Source organism: Chlamydotis macqueenii, chromosome 1 (genome assembly GCF_036417535.1).
Source record: "Chlamydotis macqueenii isolate bChlMac1 chromosome 1, bChlMac1.mat, whole genome shotgun sequence".
NCBI lineage: Eukaryota > Metazoa > Chordata > Aves > Otidiformes > Otididae > Chlamydotis > Chlamydotis macqueenii.
In genome coordinates, this window is record NC_141556.1 from 106,465,953 (window position 1) to 106,493,639 (window position 27,687).

The window sequence follows — 27,687 nt, forward strand, 5'->3', positions numbered from 1 at the left end:
TCCTGCCGCTGCACCGAGGGCGGGCGGGCAGGGTGGGTGGCTGGGGGCGTTGGCCCGGGGAAGTTTTGCTCGCCCTCCCTCTCTCCCTCATCCTTTCTTTCTTTCTTCCTTCGCCCCTTCGGTGCCGTCCTCCAGCGCTGGGGAGCAGGGGGCGAGTTTGGGATTCCTGCGTGCAGGGGGAGGCGGCGGCGATGCTGGGCAGGGCGAGGGGCTGCCGCCGGGGCTCCCCTGCCCGCCGCCCCGCCTGACTGCGGGCCAGGCTCCGCCGCGGCCCCCGACGCGCCCGCCTCCTTCCCCCGTGATGGGAGCGGGGGCTGCTGCCGCCGCTCCGCCGCGCTCTGCCTGCTGCTCGCCCCTCGCCGCCGCCCGCCCTTCGCCCGCACCGGCTGCCCAGTGACTCGGCGGGGCGCTTTGCGGGGAGGAGAGCCCCTGCCCGACGCTCCCTTTCGCGGAGGGCGGCTGTGGCCGGTCCCTACCCGTCCCGCCTGCGCCTCCCTCCACTGCCTCTCCCCGGGGGCACCCAAAAGCGAAGTCTCGGGCCGGAGCAGCAACTTGCGATCGGGAGGCGGCGGAGGCTGCGGGAACCCGAGGATCTTTTGTTGTCTCCCGTCGCTTTGGATGGTCCTGGGAAGTGTCAAGGCGCCGCTCGGAAAAGCCCGGGTCAGGAGAGGGGGGGATCGCCGGAGCTAGCGTGCGGCTGGACCCCTGCCGACCTGACAGCGATCTCCAGGGAGGAGGCTCGCCCCGGGAGCCCGGTGGGATCAGGGGATCTCGCTCCTGCCTGACGCTTCTGTGGAATTACAATTGGGGGTTCTCCGCTTCTCCCCCCCGCTCTTCTGGCATGAGACTGCTTGCAGGCGCCACCCGAGGACAATGATCGCGGAGTTTGCTCACTTTTACCTCTTTGGATTCATATGTCTCACCTCAGGTAACCACCACGCGTGGGCCAGCCAGACACGAGGCCGCGGCGGTGGCCGCACTCCCGCCGCCCGTCCCTCTTTGGCCGGGAAGCGGGAGGGGTGGGGGTGCGGAGGGGGGAAGATGCGCTCTCTGGCCTCTCCGCGCTTCTCGCCCCCCTCCTTTCCTCGGAAACGAAGCTTGATTTCCACACGACAACGTTTCCCCTGGGCGCGATGCACAAGCCCACTCCGCGGGCTGGGGCTGCCCGGGGCTCAGCGTGGGGGTGGGAGGGGGGAGTGCTCGGCGCCGGGTGCGGGCCCAGGGCTGCGGACGGCCGCGGTTCGGAGCACCCTCCCCCGCCGGCTCGGTTTAACCACGGCTAGAGAGGGGGGCGGCCGGAGCGCCGTGACCCCGTCCTCCCGCGGGGCTCCCCACGGCAGTCGCGCCAGGGGGGAGGCCACAGGTACTGCGTACCCTCCCCTAGGAGGTCCATTAACGGCCGCAGCCCCCTCCCAATCGCCTCGGCGGCGGGCCCACGCATGAAGAGGTTATAACCCCGTGCACCCGTCCCGAGTGGGGGAGCACGGCGGTCGGGGGCTGGCGTGGGGACAGGTTTTGCTTCACCTTGCCGGTTAAAGTTTACTCACGTGTGTGAAGTGAAGCGCTGGGGTGATAAATTGGGAGTGGAGGGGTGGCACACACGACACTAACGGTCGTCGGTCAACGTTTGCGCGGGGCCTCTGCGTGTTGGGGCATCTTACCGGGCCGCGCTCATCCGATATTGCTGGCAGCAGGTTTTGCTTGGTGTACACCGCACCCCATCAAATCGCGGTGTGGAGGAATGTGGTAAAAGGGCAGCGTGTGGTGGCTTCAGGGAGGGAGGGCGTCGTGTCGTCGTCCGTGTCCCCCACCCCCTCCGCTCCCATCTGCTCGGCGGCCGCGCTCGGCCCAGACACCGCGGGGAAGCGGGGTCGTCGGGAAGGTGCAGGGGGTTTGGGGTTTTGCCCCTGCACGAGCTTCCTGTTGCTCTGGGGAGGCCGGATTTGTCCGCTTGAAGTATTCCTTCCCGTTCTCAACAACGCCTTTTGTCGTACGTTAAGCTATGGGTTAAATGCAGTAAAACCTTGTCTTAGAGTTAAGTTTAGTTTGGGCTCTAACTTTTCTACGTTAATCGTATTTTTTTTTTTTTTAAATAAGTTTGCTGAGGACCCCTTTGAGCCATTAAAGTTATGGTAGCACGAGACACCTGGTCAGTACATGAATGAATGAAGTTTTTGAAAGACTTAAGTACACTGCCTGAAGCTTTAAGTCTTAATTATGTCACCAAATGCAATAACTTATGTCTGTTTCTAGATTATATCATAAATTTAACTATTACATTTTTGCTGTTAGGTATTAGGTTTGCTTCTGTGGCTTTGAATATGGCAAGCTTTGCACTTCTCTCTTCTTTTAAAAGAGAGTAACTCAAACCCTACTTGCTTTTGACTGTGTCAGTCATGCCATCTTTGATTTGCTTTTCTCTGTATTGCCTTCTTTATCTAATGGAAGAAATAATTGGAATGGGGAAGAGCCTTTTCACCAATTTGCTCTTTGTAGATCTTTCACACCCATCGTCACCACTGTGGAAAAGTTAACTTCATAGACAATGTACTTTGTAACTCTGTTGTGTACTGGGGTATCTTTAACTCCAAGCTAAGGAACAGTTTGGTTTTTTTCAGTGGTTTTTTTGTGTGTGTGTGATTTTTTTTTTTCTTGTTCTCTCATCTATTTCTCACATAAATGCTCAATAGAGTAACATGGATATAAGGTTGGTTTTTTTAATTATTATTTTTGTTTTCCCCTGAGGATGAGGATGTTCTCTTTAATAATGTTGATTCTAACTGAGTTGTTGGACAGGGAGGAAAAAAAAAAAGAAAAAAGCCATGGATTTTTATGGATGTTTTTAATTTTGCCTTGTAAGCAAAGTCAGTAACAAAGATAGAGACAAACGCCAGAGAGTAACTTTATTCCAACTCCCTTACCAAAGGGGTTTCATTTACCCTCTCAGCCACAGTGTGGTCAAATAGTCGGTCTTGTGTCTAGAACAATGGAGATGCCAGAAACCTTTGGCAGGATGAAGTCTGAGGGCAGATGGCCGCAGTGCAGAAGGAAAGACAGGAGTCATCTACAGCAGTTTCCACACTGAAATCCTTTGAGTTCTACTGACAGCTGATCTGCTTGCAAGTTGATTGATCCTTTCCTCCCTTTTCCACTGAAGGTTTTCACTCCCCTCACTTACACCCAATACTGAATCGATGGTTTGTGTGGCCACACTCTAAATGGGGTGGTAGAAACTTTCACTGAGCAGTGGGAAATAATTGGGGGATGGGAAGGAGGGAAATCTTAATAATAGAAAAGTAAGTGGGTCTGTGTTTGTTAAAACAGTAATTGGTAAACCACTGAGAAGTTAAAAACCCTAATTTTTACCTGGGTGTTGCCTCTGTGCAATTCTGTGAAGTACCTTCTTTCATCTAAGCCTGTGGTTAATAAATGGTGAATAAATTTAAATTTGAATAATTTTGAACACTGGAATATGGCCGCTTTCCTCCCTCATTCTCACACTGTAATTTCAGTGCATCTTTGCATAAAGATAAGAATAAGAATCACTGTAAGGTGTACTTCTCTGGTATCCTTGTTTGCTCAAGTATTTACCTACATTCTGCCCTTTTTCCTCCATTTTGAGGTAGTATTTCCTTCATAATCCATAGAGTTTTCATCTCTCCACCCTCCAAGAAACAGCATCATCAAATTAATATGTTTGGAAAATAAAAGCTTTCAGTTGTCTGGAGAATAACACGCAGAATACTTTTGCTGGGAATTACAGTGTCAGGGTTCTGGTTTTCCACATGTGTGTTCACTACTCTAGCAGTTCTCAAGGCTAAATATGTTACTGTTTTGATTTGTTTTCTCACCCCCCCCCGCCGCCCAAAAAAAAAAATTTTATATTTCTACAAGGCATTTCATTGCATGGCTGATTCCCACCTGCTCAACATGTTTTCCCCCTTTCCTATCTGTGTTATCCCATACTAATTACTGCGCTTCAAACGGGGTTGGTACATTTGCTCAAGAGGGCTTTTCATGCCGTATGAAATAGGCAGCTCTGACAGCAGAGAGGCAGGCATGGTTTCTAATGATAGTTCTAGCCAGTGGAGGGCAAAATTGTCTCTTGTATTCCTTCATGGGAGAGATGTTATCTTTTGATGGTTAATAGTTTAAGGGGTGTCCATGGAGTGTCTCTGAAGTCCTTTCCAGTTGGCTAGCCTACCAATTGGAGTAAATAAATCAGACATTTCTTTGATATACTTTGATTGTTTGTTTGCCTCATAAGCTTGCACTTAAAGAGGTTTCCCTTCTTGAAGTGGTATTATAATATTTCAGGAAACATTTCTGCTCTTTTTCCATATTTACTGTCTAATAGTAACAAAATAGGAGATGTTTTTAAAATATTATACAGTAATTCAAAGGATTATGAATGTTGAAGTGCATAATCTGTAAAATAAATGTCACCGAAGAAACCTTAAAAAAAAAAAAAAAAAGGGTGTTTTTCACCTACCTCTAATGTGTTATGTGTTGTTCTAAGTTATTTTACTGTAAGCATGTTTAAGAAAGATTAAGTCAGTTACTTAGAGTTGAAGAAGCTGGCCATGCTTGTGCTGTGTTTGAGGACTTCAGACCAGAAAAGAAATAACCATGTGCTATTATATGGAGAATATTCCATCACAAGTAAGAAATTATCAAAGTATCCAAGTGTTTGATTCAAAACTACTTATCCTTATGAGTACTGATAGTAGCTGTAGAGATCAAACTTGTTTTTTTGTTTTTTTTTTTTTTTTAATTTGCATTAATATGGTTTTTGTTACCTTCTAGCTAGAAAGAGGCTTTTTTTTTTCATATAGCTTGGCAATTAATTTGGATACCTGTTTAAAACAGAACCCTCAAGCTTACTCTTTTGCTCACCACAGTCAGTGTTTTCTTGCTTCTAGGTCCTGTAGTCCCATACCATTGTTCTGAAGCAACACAGTATTTTTATTAGCAGTGATCATCCATAATGTTCAGGGTACTGAACTCTGGAGGGTTGCTATGTACTGTCCGTAAGATTTTTATTAGAAAACATGAATTTATGTGAAGGATACTCCTGAATCTCTTGCCCAAAGTCTACAAGCTAGAGATTCTGATTGGATTTACAAAGATAGATGGACCTTTACAAATATTATCAGAAACTAGTGACAATTAGGTAACAGCATTGTTTAATGTCAAATATTAACATGGGATATCCATGCCAAATGCTGTTTTAATATGAAATGCTTTGGAAGTGATGGCTAAAGAGGTCCAGTGGAGGATCAAAATAAATTCTGTTTTTGTAAGAAGTAAGAGACAGAAAATATTATCTTTAGACATTCAAGACAGAGAAATCTACTGATGTATTTAAGAATCTGAGAAGCTATTCCCTTGCTCTCAACTAATATTGTTTTTGGTTTGGCACTTAATTTTCGTAAATAACTGAAAGAGTTTTGTTTCACAATCATCAACAAGTGTAATGTTATGTCTCATTAGGGGATACCTTTGTCTAATTAATTTAATAATATGCTGGGGCTAGCAAGTCAAGTTACTTGCTTAGCTTTTACAATTTATTATTTTCATAATCATTAAATGCATTGTGTGAATAACGGTCACTTGGCCTGGTGTTGTGGTAGTTACTTTAGATTCTTAAAAATATTTCTCTTTCATAGTGAAGATTAGTGTTGTCAATGTATAAGTTACTGTTGTGAATTTGTTGGGTCTTTTGTGTACTTGAATGGCTAGGAATGAGACTTCTTGTTGTCAATAACTTCTAACATTTTGAGGTTATTTTGCGGTCAGGAAGTTAGTAGGAACCTTGCTTTTTCCAAGCAAGCTAAAGGGCACTTAAGAATTTTATATGCTGAGGTCCTGACACATTTTATTTGTGTATTCTGCTATATAATCTTGTTTGGGGGTGATAACCTTCCATAACTTTTCACCCGAGTGCCTCTTCATAAAATTGTATAGTAAATAGTGGAATAACTGAAGTAGCGACTGAGGTGTATTTCAAGTCCAATAAACTGTGTAAACAGAGCAAATAAGAGTATTTTTCCTGTTAGTGACTAGAAGCTTGACAAAGAGGTGAGAGCAGAGCTACAAAGAAATACTCTTAAATATCTTGAAAGCTAGAGGTGCTTTTAAGGGCAGATAACTTACTAGTTTATACCTTCTCTTCATACCTTCTGTCGGATTACCTACAAGTAGGTCCTAATACTGCTGTCTGAGAGCATGTTTGACACGTACGCTGATGCCTCTTGGCCGATTATTGCGTCAGCCTTAAATCAGCACTGAATTGGTGTGGGTAGAAGGGCATTTTGCTTGAAGGAAGAAAATGTCTTCTGAGAACAAGTACTTTGTTCTGCAGACATGGACCATAGATGGCAGCCAGTTACCTTGAACTTTTGCATGGCTGGGACTTGGTACTATGGAAAATCTCAACAGATGAAGAAGAGGAGCAGGTCAGAAGCTGATAATGACTTCAGTTTTCAGTCAGATGCGCAGGGTTCTGTTATTCTGTTGTTGTATTATGTTTTGGGGTTTTGTTTTTTAAAGAGTTAAGTTAATCGGGGCACTGAAAGACTTAGGCCAAATATTGGAAATCACCTTCCCCTGAAGATGGTGGGAAGCTTTTTTGAAGTAAGATGGTGGTGAATTTAATTCTGGATGTTAGAGTTACTTTGCTAGTTGGCACAATGATTTTATTAGAAAAATTGTGCATTTACTCAGATTTACTATGATAAGAGATGGTTCTGGAACATTTGTTAAGAGGTACGAGAGTAGGCCTCTCAGACCAGGAATGTGTGTGTTTTAATTAGTGTTAAAACAACAGCACAAAGTTAGCCAGAGGGAGAGGTAGGCAAGTATTTATTCTCATTTAACTTTCCTGGAGTATCCATTTCAGGTATGAGTAGTAGGGGAAATGTCTTACACTTCAACAAAACAATGAGGAAATTATATTCTATTTCTTTCCATGTCTTTTGAAAATAAAGTGAGGAAACTATTTTTAATGAGAAAGTGAAGGAGTATATAAACAACTAATGAAGTTAAATACTGTCAAATAATGAGAGCTATTCTAGGACTTTCTGAGATTTGTGGATATTTTCCATGCCTCTCTTGTTCTGAAGTGTAGGCAAGTTTATGGCTGAGGCTGATGTGTGCATGTGTGTGTCTGTGTATGACTGATAAAACAAAATAGATAAATTGATAATAACATGATTTGTGAATGGTGGCAAGCCAGTCTTTTAATTTAGAGCCTACTTGTGGTCTGAGTGGCTGCAGTTAAGGGGAAGATGCAGAATGCTATGTTCACACCCATGAACGGAGAAGCCATTTCTCCTTTGCTGAGGATAGAATTGTTTATTGAGTGGCACAGCCTTAAGGTGGCCTTACCTAAAGGAGGCAGACTCTGTGCTGAGAAGAAAAATAAAAAACCTCTTGCCTTGACTTTTTTTTTTTTAAGTAGGAAGTAATGTGAATTCTGTTTGCCAGAAACAGAAACTTGGAAAGTTAGGAGGGAGGATCTACCAATAGCAGAGAATGCGCTTGTAGATCCCAATAAAGGATCCACGTCTTTTAAAAGTTAAAATAAATCCAGGTTTGCATCTTTGTGAAAACTGTATTTCAGGTCCTTAAGCTTACTCATAGTTGCTTTCAGCATCATTATTGAAAGAAATGTACAGAACTTGAGCACTTTTTCATCTAGCTTTTAGTGAAATGATGTCAATGTGTTGCTGCAGGAGGCGTGAAAGCCCTGATGGTTTAACTTGGGTGTGTACTTCACCTTCTGATGTAGATGTTCAATACATAGATTTTGATAACAGCAATAGCTTTTCTTTTTTAATATTGTCTTCATCTTGCATAGTGAATTAGCAGTTCGATAAGCTCAGTTGTGGAACAACCTGTCTTCTCAATGCAGGGTATAGCGAGGGTTGGTTTCCAACCAATATCTGAAGTCCTCTGTGACAGCCATGTGAGGGAACTGGGTAGTCTGTAGACTTTTGATGTTACTTGGTGTTGTAATCTTTGTTTTATGCTCCTTTAAGTGTCTTGTACATAAATTAGAATTGTGATTTCTTTAGTACTGTTAAACTATATCATGCTACTATTACATCAAATCTTGCTTGGCTAGCATTTTTGTATGTTCTGAAATTTGCACATCTCAAGGCAAGATGTTTATTTTGCACTCTGGGTTAGTTATATTGCTTAACTGCCTTTTCATGGAAGATTGGACCTATAAGGCAGCTCATGGTTTTAAATTAATATGTAGAAGACTTTAATTTTACTATTGTTTCTACAGTAGCATAATAGACTTTAACAGCTTCTCATCTTAGAAGTTAGGATATAATATATGGCCAAGGATATAATGTAGGCCTAAAGGTGGGCGCTGGGTGAACTTCCTATTCTTTTAGAAGTAGGTAAAGGGGGAAATAAATGAGTTTTTGCTAATGACCAGATGGACATTCTTTAAAGAGAAGCTTCATTTTCAGGAAACACTGAAACTGTGATTTTTGTAATCCAAGATGTTGTGAGTTGTTGAAGTTGGGAGCCTACAACCTAAATTTGGAGCCACTTAGATCAGTAGTGCCTTCTGAAACGCTTGATTCTAGTGTTTAAATTAAATTGCATTAAGTGTTTGACTTGTCTTCAGTTGTGAATATTTGTAGATTGTTGTGGGTGCTTAGTCCATCTGAAAATGGAGATTGTGGTGAACATTTCCTTAAGAGCCAATTAACTGAAAAAAGCTGTATATCTTTGAATTGGCATGTGCGTCTATAGCTCTGTGCAAAGTGAGAAGCCAATCAGAAGTGTGTTTGAGTACATATTCTTTTAGAATCTTCTCGGCTTGTCACTTTTGTAGTACATTTGGCTAACATCAGTCAAAAGCAAACTGTTCAACCTGAACATCTCCTGTTGGTCAAATAAAGCCAAGCATGTAAGCCCAAGATAAAAATAGCAGTCCCAAATCCAGAAGTAGGTTGTGCCTGTATTTATGTTGTGAATACATAATATAGAGTCATAAAATGTGGATTTTTTGAATCAAATGTTCAGCAATGTCACTACTATTTTTTTTTTCTTTCTCTTCTATCAAAACCTCTTGGCATCCTATACTAAACTCGGCACTTGCTCTAACTTTGTGCTGGGAGATCTCTTGGATGCTAGGCAGGTTCAGAACTGGGGTTTGCATATTCTGAATGTTCCTCCCTCACCTCCTACTCACAAAACATCTCTGTCAGTGCAACTTTCTGGTTTTGGAATATAGCTGATGCCCTAGGTACAGCAGTTGACAGATACTTTGCAATCAAAGTGTTTAATGGTAGGAGGTGATAAAGGGGAAAAAATTTAAAATAGTGTGAGGAAACAAGGAGAAAAGAAAACAAGGTAAGAATAGTAATACATTTTTTACTTTTTGCTACCGAAACCAGGATTTGTCTCTGGAGAGGGCAGAGTTCAGAACTATGATCCTGTAGCAGCAGAATGGAGGAGAGAGGACATATATAACAAACAGTTTTAACAAAAGGGTGCCTGATGAAGCTGTGGAACGAAACTTGCACTGTGCCAGTGCTCAGGCATAAAAGTGAGTGGCAGGAGGCCCCATGCAAGGAGTAAAATCCTGTCTCCACCAACGAGGAAAATTATGGTTTCAGTTGCAAAAGGAGGTAAAGCTTGGAAGGAATTAGCATATCTCTAGCACTGAGGGGCATCTGGAGCTGAATGGCTGGGGTAAATCATTCAGTAGTGATTAATGAGATCATTGCTTAGGTTATACAGCCCTTAAAAATTAAAAAGAATAATTTGAAACTAGATGCAAAGCAGAAAGAAGGCACAATTGCTACTACTTACCTCTTGAATACAGGTGAAAGAAAGTCTTCTCTGCCTTTTCATAAAAGGAGAAATCTTAAGTACTACTGTTACGTTTAGGAACTAAGAAATTAACTTTTGAACAATCGTTCTGTGGAACATTTTGTGGCTTTTAAAATATGTATGCAGCCATTAGAGCCTTGAAATGGGAAGGAGTGTGCGGGGTGGAATTTTACTGCTGGTGACTACTTTACTGCGTAGAAAAATTCAGAAAATATTATTTCTATTTTCTCTTTCACTCATGAGTGTTAATCTATGTTGCCTGTAGGGAAAGCAAAATATTGAAACATATAAAGTGAAACAAGATTAGAGACATACAGAGTACTTTAACTTTTCTCAAGCATGATTCTGACAGTTACTGAGCTGAGCGGTAATGTGGCTTGGTATCATATCAGGAATAATGCTTGAAATGTTCAAAGGCTGTCATTCTGTAGGAGGATTGTAGTACTGATATAAATATACTTCTGTTTACTTCCAAGTTTTTAGAGGAGGGAATAGAAAACCAGTGAAGTGTGTGTTCAAGTGTTAATTTTTTTAGAACTGTAGAAAGAAACAAACAGTGGCATCATTTATGATGCTATTGCTTAAAATGGTTGACCTTTCTGCAGCAAATCCATAGGGGTAGAAAATAAAAGGGAGCTGGGCCCTTGTAGAATAAGATGTCATCCCTCTGGAGCTTATCGCTGCAAATACTAAAATAGAATTCAGCTTTAATCTCTACCAGCCGGGGGCTGAGGTTCCCTAAACTGCACTGCTGAAAAATCTCTGCTCACAACATTTTTGGCTTTGCGATTACCAGTCTCCCCACTTGCTTAATGTCTGTCTGGGTTTTCTTTGACATTTAGTTGGTCTTTTTGGGGGGCAGAGGAGTGTAGGGGAGGTGGTGTGTCCAGCAGAAAGCAAGGAAGTGAGACTTCTGAAAGCTAAATGATTGCTTCTTTCCTGTTCATGCATGTGTGTGGTAGCCATTACCATAATGTGGAATGAGTCTATTTAATTGCCTCCCACTCACCTCCCCAATACTCTATATCAGATGGGGATTTTTTTTCCCCTGCCTTTGCTGGAACAGCCGAGCTAGGAAGTTTGGCAGATTTAGGTTGACCCATTGCCTTAACATTGTGAACCAGGAGTGAATGTTATTTATATAGGCAGCTTTTTTTAATTTTTTTTTTTTTTTCCTCTCTCTTGACTATAAGGATTATTGATACTGTGGACACTTGACTGATAACTATGGGGTTTTTTGTTTTTTTTTTTTTTTTGGGGGGGGGGGGGGCGGCGGGAATCACTATTTAAATATCAGTGAAGTCAATTATTATTGTTCCAAAAAGATTTGTTTAATATCTGCACTGAGATTATTTTCTTCAGGATTGATCTTTGTTTTTGACAGGAATTTACACTTCATTTTCCATCAATTTACAGAAAGACATTTGCATTTTGTTTGCCTGTTACCTTATTACAGGAAGGAAAGCAACAACCTCACAGCTAAAAATTCGTGGTGACCTACAGTCCAGTAATAATTAGAATTAAACAGAGTTAGTCATTGAACTTGGTCATTTCATCATAATTCCTGCAGGCTTGCAGCTGATCGTTTTGAATCTTATAAAATGAAATTTTATTCTACTCACCTTATGTAGGTCAAGTAAAAAAGCCACATCAAGTTAATGAATCTTTTTCTTTGCGATGAATTGAACGTGGCATTTGTTTTTGTTCTAGCAGTCATGAAATCACGGGGTGTTGGCGACAAGTCCATTATTGGCTCTGTGCACTGTGTTTCTGAGGGCTTTTACTCCACCCAAAGCATCATGTGTGCACACTGTAACATACTTGTTAAGACTTGTTTTAAAATGAGGGTTCCTTTTTTTTTTTTTTGAGCAGTAATAAAAAGAAAATAAAAATAGCTTGCTGTTCTTTATTAGCATAAATGAAAGAGGAGCAACAACTGGTTCGTTTTGTGGCCTGAAAAAGTAAAACAAAACCAGGATGAATCCTCAGCCCTTTAAAGTCAAGAGACCTTTACTGATTCCAATTTTTACCTTGTCTTTCAAATGCTCAAGTTTTGTGACACTTTTCCACTCATGATATTACATAGAAAAGCTTAGTAGTGGAGGAAAAAAGGTGATTAATAATGTCACTTCTAGCCTTAAAAAGTGAGGAAACTTTCAAGACTAATGAAATTCTTCAGTTTAGGATCCTTCTTTGCCATTCATTGCAAGGTTGGACTTATTGCATGTTGTGTCAGTGAGTTTCTTGTGGTAGTCAGTCATTACCCTGCTTCCTCAACGCCTGTGCTGGTTTTATTTTACCTTTTCATTTTTATCTCCTGTGTTTTGTTTTTATTTGCTTGCATGTCTAATTGCTTTTTTCAAAGCATTTTTGTCTTTGAATTTTCCTGTCCTATATAATATCATTTTTTTTCCTATGGTGTTTAGCTGGGATTGTGAGAGAAGTATGATATATAAACCTAAGAGTTTGTTTTGCATAGTTCTGACTCCTTTTTTTTTTTTTTTAAGATAGCAAAAGTACTCAACTGTTGCTGTTGCTCAGGTTTGAAAAGGAATAGTCTGGTTCCTACTAGTGTAATGTTTGAGGTGAGGCATAATATACTGCAAACCAGGTGTAAAGCACAGGTCACTTCTTTAAAGAAAGAATGGTGCCAGCCATTTAAAATGATAATGAGCTCATCAGCTTGTTATCAGAACATGCTGTTCTTAATTCTTCATTTAATTTCATTTTTTTTTTTCCCCTCGAAGTTTTTAATTACAGAAAAAAAAACGAAGACTTTCTTCTGTGACTAATCTTTTTTCTTTTTTTTTTTCTTTTTTTTTTTTTTTTTTTTCTAAAACTACCAGGTGTCTGATCAATAGCACGTGCTGGGAAGCATGAATTTCATCAGAGAGGACTTCAAATGCACTTATTTTCAACTTTTATGTACTACAAGTTGTATGTCTCGTCTTGTTTTCCTTTTCAACAGGGCAATGCTACCTAGAGTTTTGTTATTTTGCTGCTGATTTAAGACAGATATGTACATATTTTACTTAAGGCTTTTAAGGGCTCAGGTTTAAGTGGTAGATCATTATTCTACGCATCAAAAGTGAAGGGTGATTAACTCCGTCTGGGTGCATGCAGTGTAATTTTAGAGGCTACAAATGTTGTTACAAGTCAGGTTAAGGTTTAAAGGTGAAAGTTTGGCTGAATGAGTTTTACAGCTTTAAGTTAACGTATGCAAACAAAGAAACTCTTGTTTTCTACCCATTTGTGTCTAGTGAGCAAGTACCTGGTGGTACAGAAAAGAAAATGTGAAGATTGTGCAGTTTACCATAAAGTTCAAACCAAATAGTTTTAATTTCAGTTTACAAGTCTCATTAAATAAACTAAATCTAATACAGCTTTGATTTAGGCTGCTCATCTTCTAAATGTAAAGTGAAAGGATAATGGCTTTAAACTAAGTGATAATGATAAACTAAAATGATAATGGCTTTAAACTATTACAGCTTAACTTTAACTTTAATGTATTTTTGTAGATTTGCTCATATGCCATTAAATAATTTGAAGAACCTGTGGAGATAAAACCTCAATAAAACTCCCCAAGTGTGTTTAAGTTTTTCTTCTAGATACTTCTGAAGTTGCCTGCACTCGATTCTCTAACTCTACCTTATGCCTGAAAAATTAAGTTCAGCAGTATGTGGGAAGAGAATAGGTGTTTTTTGAATGACAGGGGAGTTAGACAGAAAGGCTGTAATTTCTTTTAAAGATATCAGCCTGATGGTTAAACCTGTTAGTAATGAGGCAGGTAGGACCTGTCCCTGTCCTCCCTCAGTTAAAGATTTCTTAAAGGACCAAGCAATTTGAAAACTTTCTTGAATATGTGTCATTGATTCCATTTACATCAGACACAAGCTAACTGGTGTGGATGTTTATAGGGCTGTATACTGGTGTAAGAAGCTGTTCATCTGTGTGTGAAGAAGTGATCCATTCTGATGGCAATTCTGATTGCAAAAGCTGGGGCATATAAATGGAATAAAACAAAAGGAAGTGATTAACCGGAATAAAAATAAACAGGTTTTGGTCTCTGTAAATGATACTTCTAAAGCATAGCAACCTTGTCGAACATAATTAAAGTTGTAAGCACTGGAGTAGGGTGAGTGGGCTCTATTCTCTGAGGTCATGATGGAAATACAGAGGTCAGGGTTTTGCACTTAGTCTTATGTAAACAATGTCATGCCCTGGTAGGTATAAGAATTGATTTAACAAAGTTAAGCTAATTTAAAAAAAAAAAAAGGCACTTATTTGAAATAAAAATTAGAGTGTAGCAGCTATGTCCTTATTTAATTAGTTATTGGGGAAAAGTGAAGAGAAATACAAGCTTTAATTATGCTTGCTTGTGAATGCCCATTGCTATTGAGTGATTCCATGGTGTCAGACTTTGTACAATAACATTTCTGTTGTTGTTCCAGAGCCTATTCCATAAAATCTGCGGGTAGGCAGTTGCTAATTTTTGCCTCCAGTTCAAAGTGAGACTTCTCAGAACTTCTATTTCTAGTTAGATCTATTGAATATTACATTCTTTTGCTGTAGAGCTCATGTGCTTATCCTTCTTGAAATCCTGCCTGGTGCTGTATATCTCCCCAAGTATATTAAATCTTTAGTCTAGTTCTAGTGGTTGTGGGGTTTGGTTGCTTTTTTTCCTTCATTAGTGGTTTGGATTATGTATTCAGACCCATATTTATGCATGGTAGGAAAGAAATTCGAGGGTATGGAGGTATCCTTACAATTTTCCCTTCTGAATTATATGTATTTTCTTTCTTTCTCCCTGCCTCATCTCTGCCTCTTTTTGTGTCAAGCCTTCTTTGGTGCATCGCCAGTCAGAAGGAACCACCAGCTCCAGACAGAACACGCCTCTGACCGTTAAAAGAAGGATTGCTGGCAAAACCCTTAAGAATTCCATTGAAAATGGAGTTCTGGAACTTAGTCTGGCAAACACAGGCACCACTCCCTCCCAGAAGTTTCAAGGGCAGTTGCTCAGGCTTTCACATGCTTTGTTTAGTTATCCACTAGCTGTGAGCCTACCAGGGCTGACCAGGTAGAAATTACTGGTTGTATAAGCTCTCACTTTGTTATCACTGCAGTGTAAGGAGGACTGCAGACCCTCAGAGAAGAGGAAGACTGGTGTTCAGAGTAACTATGAAGTATGTGGAAGAAACACGTGGCAGTTCCTGGCTCTGGCTGTCTTTAGGCAGCTCTTCCTTGGTGTGAAATGCTGCTTTAGTGTAGGTCAGTATTAACTGTTGTAAATGAGTGTAGTTCTAGTGAAGTCAATGAGCCGATGTTAATTTACTTCACTTGAGAATCTTCTCAAGTAGATGAGCAACTGGCAAACTCAAAGGCAGGGGCTTATCCCACAAGGAAAGTTCAAATCGGTTAGGGGTTTTGTATTTGTTTTCTTCTCCCTCTCTTCTAATGAAGAAGTTTGCATTCCTACATCTTGATTGTGTTTATTGCAAGTAGAAATTTATTCACAAATGAAAAGTTTGTAAACTGTTGCTGTTTTGGAAATAAAGGGATAATAGGTACTTTAGTTTCTCATTCCAGATCCTCTCTTGACTAACAAAATGAGTGGGTGCACTGAGCACAGTTGAAGAGTAGGTGGCATATCACAAAACTGTCAATTATCACTCAGCATGACTGACACAAGTAGCAGCTTCTCAGTGGGAGACTGAAGATTACTATTAGTGGAGACTGCTAATGTGTGTCCTGCTCCATTCAGAGAACAGAGGCATCACCTATCCCAGAGCTTTTGTTTATTTCATTTTCACTAGACATATCATTGTGTTTTGCCCCAAACCAGCTTACTTTGCTGTGTTAGTTGATCTTTACCTTACACAGCAGAAGGAACAGGATATAGACTAAGTTACGCCTTTGGTGAGGCTCACGAGGATGTATGCTCTGTCTCTTCAGAGAATCAAAGACAGACTTGGATCAGCCTGGTCCCTATGTTACAGGTGTATGTTACAGAGGACTGCAAGAGTAGTAGTGCTTAAAATTTTCAGTCCGTCAAAAAATAGTAGTCTTACAGGTCAACTGAAAACTGTGGCCCTTTTAGCAAGCTAGATGACAAAGCTGCTGAATTCAAAACCCACCAGAGTAACTAAGCCATTAGAGTGTTCTAATGTTATCAAATAATGCCGTTTATAAGTCTCAGAGAGGAGTCAAATGCTTTTAGTACTGGACTGTGTACTACTTAAAAAGGATGTGCAAATAAGAGAAAAATCTCTCTTGGAAGAGTGTGCAGCAAATGAGGAAGGAAAATGCCAACTGACTCTCTCTTTCCCCCGCCTCACTCCTTCCCCTCTGTTAATAATTTGTTACTGCTCAGACTCTTAAGACTAGACCCTTCCAACTGATGGGACAATTTCATTACCTAGATTTAATGTTGTTCTAAGTGTTTGCAGGACTGGAGGAGTGTATTTTGTTCAGCCTGAACTGCAGCTCCTGACTGCCTGGTGCCTTGCTTCCTCCTGTAAGGAGATGTATTGAAGTTTATGTGAGTTGTACCAATGACTCTGTGTTTATAGTAGATGCAACTGTGTATAATGTTTATATTATATAACATGTATTTCCTATTTTTTTTGTGATCAAATAGCTACAGGAAAAAGGTGATATTTCACTTTTTAAACATTAAAAAATAATCCAGGAAGAGCAAATGCAGTAAGCCAAAGAATTACTGTATGCAGAATGCTCCCTCTTGTCTCAGACCAAGGGTATGTGGAACTTTGTTTCTTTCCCCTGTCCACAGTAATTTTAAATAAAATGTTTAGCCTGGAATGTGTTCTGGATGTTTCCAAATGGTATCAAGTATCATCACATTATTTTTTTGGTGAGTGGTTGACAGTCCTAGACGGAAGGCATAGTTGCACCCTGGTTGATTGTGTAAGACTAGTTGCCATTTCTAGCTGGAACTCATGAGAGGAGCTTTGAATCATCACACGTTTCATCTGCCAGTTGTATGACTTCAGGGGATGTAATGGAAGACATAGCGAAATACAAAGAAAGATTCCTCGATATTTCTTTTTACCAGATCTGTAATGTGCTTTGTACATGTAAGAAAACGGAGAATCTTACGTGGTTTTGTGTTTGGGGTAATGTAAGCATGGTTTTTCCCCTTAAATTCTCAAGGATTGCAAAGAGAGATGAGTCGGGTCTCTATCACGTTCGTGTGCGATGAGCAGGCATACTCCGGCACAGGTACCTGTTCTGTTGGGCATTGCCTCCGCAGTGTGAGAATTCTCTTGCCTTCTGTACGTCAGCTGGACAGCAGCAGTGGCAGTCTGAAGGTCTGTCCTGAGCTACATGCCTGCTGATGAGGAAGTAATTTTCTTGGCCTAGGTCAGTGGGCACTTGTACATCCGCAGTTCGAGAAGCAGTGTTTAACACAGCAAGCTTGGAGATGAAGGGTTAGAGACCTATAGGTCCTCAGAGACATGTGATCTCTGCTAATTTTTCAGAAACAAGCCTTGTATGCAGGACTTCCTGAGCAGTTCCTTCCTTCCTGAGTGGAGATTCCCCAGCGTTGACAGCGTTGTGGGAGAATGCAACAGAAAATGTCTCGGTTTGACTTGGTTGCTTGTGTGATTGCTCTGTCATTTAATGCTTCACTTAATTTTTTTTTTTTTTTTTTTTTAACCAGTCTATCCAGACGTCTTGCTTGCCCTGCCCTGCTTATAGGGATTTATTTTAATTACAGCTTGAGTTGACTTTTCTTTGAACATGTTAAGGTATGTCTCTAAAATACATATGTTTTTTTTTTTTTTTTTTTTTCCTAAGTCAGGTATTATATAATGTATCTGGTATGTTTTGGAACGTGCATTGTTCCCTGGCAACTGTTAAGCAAAATGTATATTGTAGTGTAGGAAATGATTATTTTATTCTTAAGTTACATACAGAGTTAATTTAATTTTTTTTTTCTTAATATGAAGTGATACCCTTGGGGGATAAAGTTGGATCAAAAACCATTTAGATTCAAGAAGCTAGTTTAAGTATTGTCAGTGTTAATACTGCAGTTTTGCTAATATTTGTACCCTGTGAAATGACTTGGCAGTCTGAGGGCTAATACCCAATTTTGATGCAGGTGTAAGACATGACTCTTTCCTCCTAAGCTGTGTTTCTTATATCGTCAAAGACCAAGTCAGAATAGTAGAGGCCTATTTTGTATCTGCGGGTTTAAGAAACTGAAGGAAACAATGTTTCCATGATCTGGTTGTGAAAAGTGTCAGAAGGTGTGCTAGGGTGTACGTTCCATGGCATGGAACGCTGCTCAGTTCTCACGGGTACGGCTCCGTTCCAGAGGTGAATGTGTCTGGCTTGTAAGCTACAGATGTAAAAATATTAAATAAGTGAGCAAAAATTCTGGGAAGAATATGAAAAGTAAATTGCAGTTTCTTTTTTTGGATTGGAACCTGACTTAGAGGATCAAAATCTTTACATAGTTTCTTTTGGAAACCATATGTTTCGACACCGATTCAGTTAGTTGCCACTTCTTGTTAGTGTGTTAATGTGCATGATGTCAGTAGGTCTGTAAGGTAGGCACTCTGTATGCTCTATTTAGCTGGAATCTAGAAAGATTAAGCAAGCAGATTTTTCTTTACTTTTGTTTCACATTGACTGAATAAAGATGCTTTTATGGGCGTTTTGTGGTTTGACCTAGTGTAAATGGCCACTTGCTTATGCAATGGCACAGTCTAGCCTCAGGTTGGTTTTGTGTTGCTTTTTGGTGTGGTGTGTTGCTTTTTTTTTTTTTTTTTAATAATGGGATGAAGAAATCACCAGTTAGGACTCCATGAAAGCCACAGAAGAGGATCACAGCACCCAGCCACCACAAGCAATAGCAGTCTGGGCTGTATCCAGCAGTTGAGCTAATTAAGCCTCTCTGCGTTAGGCTGTTGATACATTGGCCAGGTTAATTATGTACATTCAATAACAAGTAGGTGCTACTTAAGCTGTATTTTTTTTTTTTTCTTTTTAAGGAAATATTTCTAGCATGAAGAAAACTGATAGAGAGTCTGAAGCACAAGATTTATTAAAATAGCTATATATTGGCTCTTGAAATAATATTTTTTGGGTGCAGTATTGGAACAAGACTGCATTCAACAACATGAAGAGACAATTACACAGAGTATCCAGTATTATCTTGCCATCATAAGCAAGTGGTTTTAGTCTTGCAGTTGAAGGAATGTTGTGATAGGGATAAATGTTTTCTATATCCTTTAACAATGAAACACTAGTTCTGTTTGTTGTTTTTGTGTGTATGTATGTACATTTGAATCTGACTCATTGGGGAAAAGAAAAAAGATAGAGTTCTTTATCTGTCATCACTGCACTTATCTCCTATCATAGGTTACTGAGAAGTATTGGATATTCACTTCACTTAATCTTTCCTGCTGATATGTATTATATGGAACCCTACTGATACTTGATTGTTAAAATATTCCAAGTACTTTTGCCATGATAAGGTTCAGTTACTTCAACATATAGTGGGGAATATAAGTTGGATTTGTTTGTCCATGATAGGAGTGCTAGTGTGATGGTAGGTTTACAATAGGCAAAACTATTACTAACAATAAAAATTATTGCTTGTTTTTATGTATCAGTTTTTGTTACTACACTATTATTTTGGAATTGTACAGGAGGTGCCACATCTGCTTGAAATTATCATTAATCATATAACTGTTAGTGTATTGTTTGTGTTTGAAGTCTAGAACTTTACACATTTTCTCAATATAGCTTTTTAAAAAGGCATTTTTCAATTTTAGGAGCAGCAGGAAGATAAGAATTCTCTGCATTATATTTGGCAACATTTTTCCTCTCACTGAATTAAGATACCCTTACCATAGTGATAAATTCTCAACTATTTTGATTATATTTTTAATCATTTTTCACTTGGAACAGTCTTAAGGAGTAAACTTTGTAAGCAGAGATTATATTCGTTTCTAAAGATAAGGTCTTTCTCTCCTTCCTTGCTTTCTAGGAATTAAAAAAAAAAAAATAGTCGTGGGAATAGACTTCAAAGTTAAGTCTGTAATTTTGATAAATAAAATAATGCAAAAATCATTAAGTACTTGTTAGAACAATTAAGTCAGAGGCTCTGTAAGGCAAATGATTTTGGTATACTCATATTTCAGTAAGAGTCAGAATTGAGAACTGGATTTGGGAATAGGTATCTTGAGTAACCTAGTATAACATGAGTTTTCAATTCCAACAAAGTGCAGGGTAGATAGCTGAAGTTTTATAGTATTTTAAAAAGGTACATAAATAGCCAGTTACTGGTTGATTGCCAGTTTTAAGTCCTTCCTAAGTTTTAGCTTTCTCTGATTGGTTTTTAATAATTTTTTTTTTTTAATACTTGAATATAGATCCCTATGACTGACTGTGTCTTGGACAATTTTCTTCATGTATATTTTATTTTCTCCAAAGGCTTTTGTACAAAGAAAATAAATCCTACTGAATAATTTTGCTGTAACCTGAGCATAAACATATTGCTCTTAATACATTTAAGAAGCAGAGTTTATTATATAATAAGGAACGTTTCTTAAAAAAATATGTAATTATGTTGGTTAGTACTTTGGTATAATTCTCTTCTAGCTATGGAACACTGCATTATTATTTGTTGGATCATTAAATCCCAAAATAAAAGACAGTTCACTGTCCTAAGTAAGGTTAAAGTGTCTATTTCTTCCTTCCAAAAATCTTTGTCTTACTCCAGTTTCCTTCTCTGAGATAGGTGAAAGGATTAACTTTCTCTTCCAGGTCACAAATTGCCGTATTTTATATTGAGGATACCTAGTTATTCAGTTTAAAGTATATTTGTCCTTGTATAACATATGAGCATTAGTCTGTTGTAATCTTTTTTTTTTTTTTTCTTTCTCCTAGCTCATTCATCCTTCTTGTGAATAGCCAATAGTTTTGACAATTTTCAGCAACTCCTTTTAGACAGGCCTTTAATCCTCTACTGCTGCCTGTCTCCATCATTACAAATACAAGTTTAGGCATGCTAGAGGAGACGGGAATGTTTTCTCTGAGACAATATTCATCCTTAAACAAAAAATGAAGTGTTCTAGAGTTTTATTAAAATAAGGACACTTATATATAATTAGAGAAAAAAAATATAATCTTTCATATGTGTATTTAAACAGCTTGTTATAATTTGGGAAGCTTCAGAGAGGAAAATGCTGTTTATAAAATGTATTTTCTGTTCCATTAGAATAGAAAAATGCCATTGATAAAAGAAGAATGAAAAGCAATTCATTACCCCTCCCATTCACATTTTTAAGAATTTTTGTTTGATTCCTTCTACATCAGTTGTTTGAGACACTAGTTGGAACATTGCTATGGTAATGCTGCTGTTTCCTTAGGAAATGCTGCTCTTCCCCCTGTGTTCACACCCTCTTCTCTTCTTGAGTCTGCTGTGTGAACACAAGGCCACAGTGCCCCTATTCCTTCTCTTTCTGTAAAGGAAATGCTGGTCCACAGCATAAAACTCTGAATGAATTTAAATTATAACTGGTTACAGAGCAGTATTATTCTAGCCTTTTGTATAAACAGCATGAAACGCCAGAAGCTGCCTTCTTTTTGTCTCTGCCAGGTTGTGGTACTACAGTAGAAGGCATTTTATTGTTCAGGTAAAGAGAGTTGACTCATAAAACTTAATTCTATTTTTTTTTGGGTTTGGTTTTTTTTTTTTGGAAGATGAATGATGGAAGTCACAGTGTAGTATTTTACAGATTGTTTATAGTGCTAGTTTTAAATACAGTATGACAAGTGGTTTCCATCTATTTTGGGTTAAGATAGTATGTAAATAGAAAAAAAATACTGTACATTACTATATATACACATGCCATTAAAAGGAAATTTAATGGAAAATAATGTGGAACTGTCAGGATTCATCTTCAAGGAAAGACCAAAGATGGCCGCCTTTGCTAATGACAGATAGTAGTAGAAAGGACTTCTGGAGCTTTGTCACTGATGTTTTACTCATTGTATGTTCTCCATATATATGTATTGTTTGGTCAGAGTTAGATCTTAGCAAGACCTTAGCCTGCTTCTGACTTCCGTAATCTGAACGTGACTGCGTACTCGTGTCCAGGAGCCATTGCCTGTCTTCAAGTGTGTCCTATGGATACTTGCAGAAATGCTTTCCCTTCTAGCACAGTAATAAAGAAAAAGTTCTGGAAGACACATTTGCCAGGCCAGTGAAGGCATGGTTATAACCAATGAATCTTTTACAATTAAACCAGCAACTGTATGACTCAAATTTTGTGTTAGACAGGTGGAATGCTTTGTAGTGGGTAATTAAATAACAATTCTTCTGCTTTTATATCTTGACCATTTTCCAAGGAGTTCTCCCACTGTATGCATTACCTGTGATAAGACCAGCCTTGTTTGGCTTATGCATTCCTTTTCACATGGGTAACGAGATTATTTTATCTGCATGTCTGTCCTCTCTGAGGACAGATGTTCTGTGTTAAGCATCTGCCTCCACCTTAAAAGAACAAGATTCAACTATTGCTTCTTTCAGTTACATTTCTTACTGGAGAAATAAGTAGGGCAGTGGGATAGAGTCCGACTTTCTGCATCTTGTAAATATTTCTGAGAATTAAGCGAGTCTTTGAGCTCCTTGCCACCAGAAGTGCTGTTCAATGTTATTGCTACAGCTTACTTTAATCAGTGAACCAACAATGAGGAAGAGAGTAATGCTAGGAATATGTGTGTTAAGAATATTTTTAATCTCTAATAGAGTGGCATTATTTTACACATACTTGTTAACTTGCCCAGATGCATACCATTTAATAGCTAATGCAAATTTCTGCATAAATAAAAAGCTGGCTTTGTTACTAATGCATTTAGCTATTCTATAAAATTCTAGATATCGTTAACCTATCAGGTCCTATGAAAATACATTGTGTTACAATAATAATATTTTAATTCCAAAATCTGTTTTATATTTTTGTGTTTTTTTTTTTTTTTTCCCTGCAAGATGACTTCTTAGTAGAATCTAACCAAGTTGGCTTCAGGGTTTTTGAGGAATTCTAAAGTTCATGTGTTTTCATTTTAGAATGCCTCATTTGTATCTGTTGGCATGAAACATTTCTGGAATGTAAATTCAGAGAATTAAACCAGAAACATTTAAAATCAAAGCATTTAAGAATTAAGATTCATTTACTTAAAATTTAGATCCTATTAGTAGGAAGTAGAGACCTTGCAGTGGAGAGAAAGGAGGGTGAGCAACCGTAACTTACAATTTTAAGTGATGTATCAGTGAGCAAACAGCACTATGTGTTGTCTGTTCTTACAAGGAAGCAAAAGCAAAGATGCAGAAGGACTTTGACAGGAGAGCCATTAGGTTGGAGCTTTTCACCTGTTAAGGCCAGCTGGTCCATGTGAGGTTTTGGTTTAAGTCCATTTCTACTACAGTCTGTAAAACTGCAGCAGGAAATGCAAACTATGAGACACAATAGCTAGTTTTACATGAAATGTGGGGAAAAGTGTCATGTATTGGAAAGTTGAATTAACTTCTTATTGTACTTCTCCTGTGTTTACATTGAGTTTTTAAGTGGCATTTTACAAACCCCATCACCATACTGCTGCTGCCACCAAAGTGACTCATAGACAGATCTATTGACACCATCTGTCTAAGGAATCTGCAGCCACTCTTACGAAGTCTGGTTTAGTTTTCAATAGAAAAATATTCTTTATATGGGAAATTATTTCAGTGTTCCTCTTTCCTTTCTCTTCTGCTCCCTCTCCCCTCCCAAGCATCCCCAGTGGTGATTCATACTGGAATTTCCCACAATTTCCCTGCCCCCCTGACTTCCTTTTGCACATCCAGTAAATTTCTCTGTTGATTCTCCAGTATTAGATGATATCTTGGCACGTTTTATCACAGTATAGAAGCTGTAGGGCAATCTGGACAGAAATAAAACATTAGTAGCTCATTTTGCAGATAATTCTCTTAAATTGTTTTGTTCTTTTGGAAACTATTTGATTTACATAGATAATGCTTTTAGAAATGAACTGATGGTGAATTAACCAGATTTAATAATATGTCCTCTGAAATACTTCTGTTTGGCCATAGAACTACCTATTTCTGCAAGGTGGAGCCAAATTGTACTTAATGCTTAGAATATACATTTCTTTCAATATTATTCCAGTGAGTGGCGTGAGGGTGTTTGGGAGGAGGAAAGCATGCATAGGTTGATATGCAGTGTTCCAGTAGTAACTAACACTGCACAATCTTGCCGTTTGTGGTTGGCAGAAGCAGCATGATGCTCTAGGCAAATTATGTTGCTAATGCTGATGATTTAGAGGGACAATTATATACATTTATATTAAAATGAAGACTTCTGAAGCATGGTGGAGCTTTAGCTTGTGGCTCACTGAGCCATTCCCCGATATCTGTGAAGTGAAAATAGTAAGGTCAGTCTCCAGAACAATAGTGATTGCTGGTGCTTGCTGAAAGTTCTAGCAAGTCAAAGCAAAAGTTGTAGTTTGATGACCTAACCAAGAGAGGAGAATAGCTTTATAACAAGTTGATCTGAGGAGTATCATTAAAAAAAAAAAAAAAAAAAAAGAATCTAAGTAAAGATCCAAGTTGGTGGAATTTCTTCTTTTCTTGCTAGATTTGAAGGATGAGGGAAAGTAATGGTACTCTCTACTAAATTTAGTCATTTATGCCACTAAAATTAGCTATTGGGCACAATGGTGGGAGCAATTTGAAGACGTAGTAGATGTCTTCATAATTTAATCTTTCAGCTTTTCCTCTTGTTTATGTAAACAGACAATTTATTTCAGACATCTGTTATGAAAAACGTATGGATCACACCTCTTGGGCACTGCTTTTGGTTCTGCAAACCTCGGCAGGTCCTATAATGGTTATGTTTGGGAGCATTTTGAGGGAGAAGAGAAAAAAATGTGTTTTTTTTAAAACATAAATATTTAGTACAATGACTAAAAATCTGTTTCTTAGATGACTTACAAATCTGAAGCATAAAGGAGCTGATGCATTCTGGGGAAAAAAATCTGGTTTTGGTTTATAGAAGGATGTTTTTATTGTTAATCTCACATCCAGTTGTTCAGGAGTAGTGACAAGTATATTTGGACTTTTTAAAAATGGCTTTGCAGTATTCAGTCATCACTTTCACTGAGACCTTATCAGAAGCAAAAGTGATCCAGCAGTGGCTGCATCAAAGATACTGAAAAGCCTTCAACTTCAGACTCCTACTAAAAAAAGGAAAGGAACATTTGACAATTCAATGAATTAAATTAGAAATGTAATAATAAGTAACATTATCTTCAACATCACACTGTGTTACTTTGGATACAATATAGATTTGAACTTTGTTTTAAATATAACTTAGACTTCTGTCAGTATTATATAGATTTTTATAAAGTATGCATAATATTTTTTTCAAGTTCAACCATGGTCGGTTTTTTATACTTTTTATCTTCATTTATTTCTCCTTCACAAAATGTTGTCTTCAACGTACCTTCATATGCAAGACACAAAAATCTGTCATCTGTATGCAGCAATTTGTTGACCTTAAAAATAGAAAAGAGGTACAAACAACATATTAGGGCTTTTATAAAGGATTCCTTGATGTGAATATGTAGTTATTCTTTTTTGGCTGTGTGAAGAAATCTTTCATCTTGAGAGTAGTGCCTCATTTTGTACAATTATAATGCTATCCTATGATATTTTGATTGAAAACTCAACTTAAAAACATGTTTACTTGGAGGAAATGAGCAAGCTAGCTTTACTGTTTTAACAGAGTTGTGTGTTACTGTGATAATGTTTATCTTTAATGATTTGTAGAATTGTTAAGTTGTCTGGATTAATATTTGATTTGTAGTAGTTTCTAGTAGTGTACTGTCTTTTCTACATTGGAAGCAATGCACTATTTATCACTACAATTTTGTCTACCCTTGCAGGTTTTTTTTTTCACCAGTAGTTATTAATAGAGTTCTGTCTCAGTGGAGAGCCGGTGTGCTGTAGAGTGAGTGATAGGTATTAATCAGGAAGGGAGTTGTCTTAATGGGGAGGGGAAAAAAAAAAAAAAAAGAAGATTGTACATTAGTGAAGGAGAACAGGTAAATTGCTGCATGGAGAGGGAGAGAGCGCTACAATGAGCAATACTAATAAGCATGCAATGCTTTAGGCACTTGCATTCACAGCAGTGTTTTGTGGAGATGGCCTCTTTAGCATGATTTGTCTTTTTACTTCCCGTCCCCTGCTAATTCATTCTTGTCATCCTGAGAGCTTTTAACATAAAAGTAACGATTTTTAGTAATTCATTCTGGGCTTTATGACAGCATTAACAGGAAAATGGGAAATTTTCCTCCTGAAATATACCAAGAAGGGCTTCCATCAAGGTCAGGGATGATCTTTACTATGGCTTGATTCTGCATGTTTATACGAGTGTTTGTTTTGCAATTAATTGTTGAGGATATTTACTTAAACTAGGATGAAAGATACTTTTGGGATTTGTTGCTTTACTTTACAACAGTGGTTGTTTGTGTTTTAAGAGTTGTATTTATGGTGATATATGAGGGAGACTATAGTCTGTGTTGGCCTATCAAACTGACTTCTTATGGAAGATCATCTAGTTAAGGAGTGTCATTAAGTGAGGCTGAAGAACTGTGATTCTGTAATTCTGTATTTAATTTTATTTTATTTTTAAAGGTGGAATTTCAAAGAATTATAAGCTGATATTTTATCAAGGTCAAGGGAAGGGAAATCTCTTGTATTTAGTAAATGAGGAATAGAAAACTAAACTTTGTATCTGTTTCCTTTAGCCAGTCTTGCTTCAAGATGGGCGTTATTAGGCTTTAAGAAGGATGGGATGACATACTTGAGATACACTATTTGTTTAAATATGCACGCAGCATAGTCAATGTACAGCTTCCAGTTCAATCATCTGCTTTACTGCTTGTAGTCGTCATCGCATAATATTGCTTTCCCAGAGCTCAATCAGTGAAACCTGTATGAAAGTTGGTAGATGCTTGCTGAGGTCACATTTGATATGGTGTGTATATAGGCATACTCTAATAGGGAAAGAGTTCTAAGGTCAAGTGATCTGAAGTAAAAAAAAAACCAAAAAACCAAAAAAACAAATAAAAACTCTCCACACTTTTCTCAACAGTATATTAAGTTTTCCAGTTTTCAAATCAGCTTGAGGGATTTAGGCACTGGAATTCCATTGAAATGTACTGGGATTTAGTATTTTGTAGAACCTTTTTATTGCCTAAATTTGTAATTTGATGTTTTCAGAATAGGTTTGTAAATAACTTTATTCTTTTTTCCTTTAGAAAATAGTACTTATAATGTGATTATAAGTAGGCCCAGACAATGACAATTAGTTTAATTGGCAAGAACAGACATACTGAGGGTCTGTTGCATTTTCAGTATCGAGTGCATTTAAAGACCTTTAAAGTCATCTGTGTACTACATAAACACTTTCTGCAGTGTATATAGAATGTATAGAATAACAGCTTGAAAGTATATTATTTAGTACATTCAGTTTATGTAATTCGATGAAAACACGGTTAAATAAATGCTATATGACTTTTTTTCTACTTTGAATGCTGTAGTCTTGCATGTGAAAATTGTTTTGTTTTTTTTTTTTAATTTTTTTTTTATACCTGATTGAAACCCAGTCTTCTCTGATATGTTTTTTTAAAGTAACTTAAGAACTTTGATTCAACATTTTATCCTAGGCTATCAGTTTATCTCCAAGTAAGACATTCTTCCATTTAGGGGTTTTTAGTAGCTAGGCATTTGTA

General features: G+C 38.4%; 1 protein-coding gene across 2 annotated transcripts in view; it reads left to right on the forward strand.

The window, feature by feature from the left end:
* ROBO1 (roundabout guidance receptor 1) overlaps positions 1 to 27,687 on the forward strand; it is a 538,100-nt gene that overhangs the window by 216,792 nt on the left and 293,621 nt on the right. Inside the window, exon 1 of one of the 2 annotated variants that reach the window (XM_086763770.1) lies at positions 485 to 928. The exons of the other annotated variant lie outside the window; for it this stretch is intronic. Coding sequence (XP_086619896.1) covers positions 874 to 928 — 55 coding nt within the window. The 5' untranslated portion in view covers positions 485 to 873. Of the gene's footprint in view, positions 1 to 484; positions 929 to 27,687 lie in introns of those variants that run through there. 2 annotated transcript variants of the gene reach the window in all.